The 5,365-nt window shown below is 44.7% G+C and overlaps 1 protein-coding gene across 1 annotated transcript; it reads left to right on the top strand.

Annotated features, from left to right (window-relative positions):
• The first annotated feature begins 1,913 nt into the window (after window positions 1-1,913).
• Window positions 1,914-5,075, top strand: LOC119285530 (ABC transporter I family member 20-like). Its single transcript, XM_037564820.1, has 7 exons — window positions 1,914-2,200; window positions 2,304-2,437; window positions 2,610-2,729; window positions 4,074-4,169; window positions 4,269-4,421; window positions 4,502-4,579; window positions 4,664-5,075. Exons 1-7 carry the CDS (start codon window positions 2,050-2,052, stop codon window positions 4,865-4,867), a joined length of 936 nt encoding a protein of 311 aa, XP_037420717.1. The 5' UTR covers window positions 1,914-2,049; the 3' UTR covers window positions 4,868-5,075.
• Window positions 5,076-5,365: the final 290 nt, after the last annotated feature.

Genomic DNA, 5,365 nt, shown 5'->3' on the forward strand with positions numbered 1-5,365 from the left:
ACCTATTGGTTTCATTTCGGAATTTCTGAGTGGTTTTAATCGGTGTCACCGAAGTATGGAAAGTTCTTAGGTAATCACCCATCGGTCCCTCTGAGCTGTGTCATCTGGTCTCACCGAAAAGCCTAATGTTCAAACCTTTTGCATTAATCGGTCTCATCGAGTGATTTCAGCCGGTCCCACCGAGTTGTGCATAAAAGGTGTGTAATGGTTAGATCTTTTATGCTGTCTATATATACCCCACCCATTCCATCAACTCTTAGAGAGAGCAACTAGGATGAAACTACCACTTCCCATATCCATTTTCTAAGAGAGAACCACCTACACTTGTGTTGAAATCAAGGGGATTCCACTCCAACCTTCGATCTTGATTTCTAGCCCCCTCAAGTTGCTTTCCACTCCAATCCTTCTCCTACTACCATGAAAAAACTGTGAGAGAGTGATTCAGTATTGAGGAGACTATCTTTTGAAGCACAAGCGCAAGGAGTTCCTCATCAACAACAACATTTATTACCTTTTGGAGAGTGATGTCTCCTAGGTTGGTTAGGTGTCATTTGAGAGTCTTCAAATCTTGTGGATTTGAGTCAAGGAGTTTGTACGGGCAAGAAGATCACCTACTTCGTGAAGATCTACCTCGAGTGAGGCTAGTCCTTCGTGGCGGAAGCCATGATGACATATACAAGGTTACTCTTCGTGGACCCTTCGTAGGTGGAGCCCTTTGTGGATTCGCGCAGTCTTTATCCTCCATGGATTGAAGTCTCCATCAATATGGACGTACGATAGCACCACGTACCGAAACCACGCCAAAAATCGCCGTGTTTTCATTGTGTTTGATTTTCAGAACTCTATCCCTTTACTTTCTTGCACTTGCATGTTGTTTACTACCTGTTGCCCACACTCTAGATATGCATCCGTAGATTGTATTGGTTGCCACTTAACTTTGCTAAAATTTGCCTAAGATTCAAGAAAATTAAAAACTGCACCTTTTACGTTGTTAGTGTCTATTCACTTTCCTCTAGATCTATATTCTTGACCCCTCAAGCGCGACTGCATTTCTTATACTATATGTTGATGACATAGGGGATTGACGTAAAATTTCACCACCATTTCTTAGGCACAGTGTAAATTTTGTTACTAAAGCAGTCATGTATAATGGTTTTATGCCTTTGGAAGCACAAGTAAAAGATCCACCAATACAAGGCAAACCTATGGTTAATTAGACATTATAATTTTATGTTTTGTTCTACTTTCATGGGTGTTGACATTGACAGGAATTCCAATATGGACAAGACATGCAATTCTATTTAGCATCATATTATTTCTCTCATGCCACTAGATGATCAACTTCTGAGGTTTGCTTTGTTATATTGTTGATTCTGCTAATGAGAAAACGAAACATAGAAGCGTTCCAACATTTTATTTTTTGATTTATATCATAAACCAAGCCAACGACGCATGCTCACACGGGCATTTACAAGCCGCGCCTATCTCCAGCTAGTTTAGGATAACCTTTTGCCAGGGGTATCCTTTTTTATTATTGATTTTTGAGGGGAGGGTACCCTTTTTGAAAGGACGCAAATACCTGGCGAACGATGGCCAACAGGACGCTTGTAGTGGCATTTTACAAAACTGCCATGACAACTTATTTAATTTACGTTTTTTTTCGAAAATTGTGATCCAGATCGGATAGCTTTGGGCCGTTCGCTGGAATCTCATCCCCCAGCGAACGTTCGCCAGATAGCTACACCGTTTCGTTCTGAAAACAGGTTTGCGTTTGTTTTGAGACATGAAAACAGATTTGCTGTCCGTCGGTGGCCAGTTCTGGGGCTCTAAAACAGAGACGTGGCCCTGTGCTGTCCTTGGGTTCCCGAATTAAAAGCTGTCTCTACCGGGCCAGCCACCTACCGCGGCCCAACAATCTCACCAACCGGAGCCTAGCAAACTTTCAACACGTTGGCCCGCTACGCTTCTCCTGTCCTGTCCACCAGCCGAAACTCAGAGCTCCGAGCTCCGCCTGACTCCACCTCCGGCCACGGCGGGCAGCCACGCACCATGGCGCCAACGGTGGAGATCAGGAATCTCACCTTCACCTACCCGGGAATCGACGGCAAGCCGCCGCCCGGAGCACCGCCCCTCATCGAGGACGTCTGCTTCTCCCTCGAAGCCGGTCAGCGCTGCCTTCTCGTCGGCTCCAACGGCGCAGGTAGCTCTTGGTCCCTCTGAAACCGCCCCTCTCTCCCGCGTCGGTTCGTCTCGTTTCTGCCGTCCTGTTTGCGGGCTTTGATTTGGGTGGGTGTGGGGGGCAGGTAAGACAACGATACTGAAGATACTAGGCGGGAAGCACATGGTGGATCCGAGCATGGTTCGGGTCCTGGGGAGGTCGGCCTTCCACGACACGGCGCTTACCTCCTCCGGAGACCTCTGCTACCTTGGCGGCGAGGTGAGCATACAATTTAAGAATTTCATTCCTCGTCCGTTGTGCAATTGTTTTGCTTTTTCGAGACTGTGTTGTGCAATTGTGAGGCTAGACATTGGCCAAGGCGTGCGCGAACTTTGCCAATAACCCTTCTTCCGATGAATTTAATTTTGTAAATTTCCTCGAATGGACGCAGTGGAGGCGCGATGTTGCCTTTGCGGGCTACCAGGTGAATATACAGATGGACATTTCGGCAGAGAAGATGCTATTTGGTGTCACTGGCGTTGATCCTCAGAGAAGAGATGAGCTTATCAAGGCAAGTTCACCCCAAAATTACCAATACGAATTTATCTGCAAATCACATTTTCCCTGGGGAACTTGTCAAATTTAATGACACCATGTCCACAGAACTGAAGTTTGCTATTTGAGCTTGTTTGCTTTCATGCATCAATATTCTATACTGGTTACTTATTTGTGGATTATGTGGAAATGGGTATGTTCCATACATGAGGACTTGAATTATCTGTTGCCTGAACTAGTGCTTCCGCAACAATACTCTAGCCACTTACAGGCAATGGCATATGGAGTATTTAGCTAGCTATATATTAAAGAACATTCCAAGTGCCTGACAATTCAGTTAAAGCATGTGCCTTGAGGTACTATATGACTGTTATCCTACAAAGATTGTAGTGTGCAATAGAGCTAATCATCACCAGTTCACCAGGCTCAGTAAGCTAGACTCTGTCTCTGTGATTGAAAGGGTGTTCAGAAAAGATTAAAATTCAAGATGTGAAACCTGTAGGTGTACTAGCTTCTAGCGAATGGCTCGCCGGTGTCGTACATATCCATACACCATGCCTGTAAAAATAATAAGATAACCAGGACTTCCACTCAAAAAATAAATCCAATCCACCCGGTTGGGACTATGTGGCGCCCCTGAACCTTGTGTAATGGTATGCTGGTATAAGAATACCTTTGAGGAGGAACACCAATTGTTTGGAAGAGCCTTTCGAGATGTAAAAGAACAGGTCTGCAACTTCGAATTTGCAGATAGAACAACAAGAAGAGATTAAAAAAATCAAGTATGCGTGTTATGTTTCTCGGGGAAAGTACTTGTGTTACTCTACCCATGTAAATCATTGATCTATAAATTAGGAACTAGGACATAGCATTTTGAATGCTGGTCGTATGATCTATAAATTAGGAGCTAGGACATAATATTCTTAGAGCAACACCAAGGGCACTCCTCAAACCTCCCCCATATGTCCAGGCGAACAGTCCGGACACAGAAGCACCCTCCCAAAGGACCTCCCCGAACCTGCCCCGTATGTACGGACTGCCCGGACCTCGCCAGACCAAGCCCATATATGGGGAGGAAATGGGGCTGTCCGGACATGTCCGCCATGCCCGGCCTACCCCAGACGCATATGTCCAAACAACTTGGGGATAAATTGGGGTTGGGGAACACCGCTGGAGGGGAAGACAAAGTCCGGACGTTTCTGCGGACAAATGGGGTGCCAAATTTTAGGTTTGCCCTTGGAGATGCTCTTACACTTAAATTATGTAAGCAACTAGGGCATAACATTTCGTTTGTTTGTCCTAATCATAAACCATTACACTTACTCTCATGTCCTACATTATTAAACTTTTCATGTTGCAGATTTTGGATGTTGACCTTACCTGGCGGATGCACAAGGCATCAGATGGTCAGAGGAGAAGAGTCCAGATTTGCATGGGACTTCTCAAGCCATTCAAGGTTTGTTTTGCCTTGCTTTGTCGCCAAAAGGATCAATCAAGTTCTCAACTTTGTGTGCACACAACAAGATTTTCATAAGAAAGTAAAAATGCAATGCAGGTTCTTCTTCTTGATGAGATAACAGTTGATCTTGATGTGTTGGCAAGAGCAAATCTGTTGACATATCTAAAGAAGGAATGTGCGGAACAAGGTGCAACAATTATCTATGCCACACATATCTTCGATGGCCTGGATGACTGGCCAACTCACATTGTGGGTTCCCTCACTCATACTTTACAAGATCATGGAATTCATGCAAACTATTAACACTTATTGGCGCCATTCGATTTCAGGTCTATGTTGCTCATGGGAAGTTGCAACTAGCGCTGCCATTAGAAAAGGTGAAAGAAATGAGCCAGTTATCGCTCATGGTAAGTGGCATCAATGTGAACAAAAATATGCTTTAATAAGCACATCAAGAATGTTCATCAGATTTTGGTCCATTTGCATTTCAGAGAACAGTAGAGCGCTGGCTGAGGAAAGAGAGGGACGAAGACAGGAGGAAGAGAAAGGAACGGAAGGAGAAAGGCCTCCCGGCATTCGACAAGGTCATTGAGGGGAGCAGAGTAGTGAACAACGGGTGGGCAGCAGGAAGGCTCACTTCGACGATAGCCGGGGAAGAGAACTTTTCTCTCAGTTCAAACAGCGTTCTTCGGTAGTAATCCCACACTGCACTTTGGTTCTTGAGATGATGAATAACAGTCCGATAGCACCACACTCGAGGGATTTTGGCGGTAACAGCAACATTCTTGCACAAAAGGAACAGAAAATTTGACAAATCATGCACGCCTGCTGCATGTGTACGACGATGTACTCTGAATCTATGGTACTGGGAGTCAATTATTATTGTTTGATTTTTTTTCTGCATATATTATGTCTATTTTGGTCAGTTGACTTGACATACCTTCGCCTAGCTAAAATTCAAAATATTCTCGGTGAAATAGGAAAGGAAGGACCATTGGAAAGGCCCAGTAGGGTTGGCCTATTAGTTCTCCTTAATTTGCAGCCTAAGGGCAGCATCTCCAACGCATACTTCACCTCAAAAAAAAAAAAAAACTCCAATGCTGACCTCAAACCGTCCGAACTGAGTTGTCCGCATGCAGTTTGCCATCCAACGCAGTCCCACATCGGTCTGTCGATGTGTCAGATAGTCATAT

The sequence above is a fragment of the Triticum dicoccoides genome, chromosome 4A (genome assembly GCF_002162155.2).
Source record: "Triticum dicoccoides isolate Atlit2015 ecotype Zavitan chromosome 4A, WEW_v2.0, whole genome shotgun sequence".
Classification (NCBI taxonomy): domain Eukaryota; kingdom Viridiplantae; phylum Streptophyta; class Magnoliopsida; order Poales; family Poaceae; genus Triticum; species Triticum dicoccoides.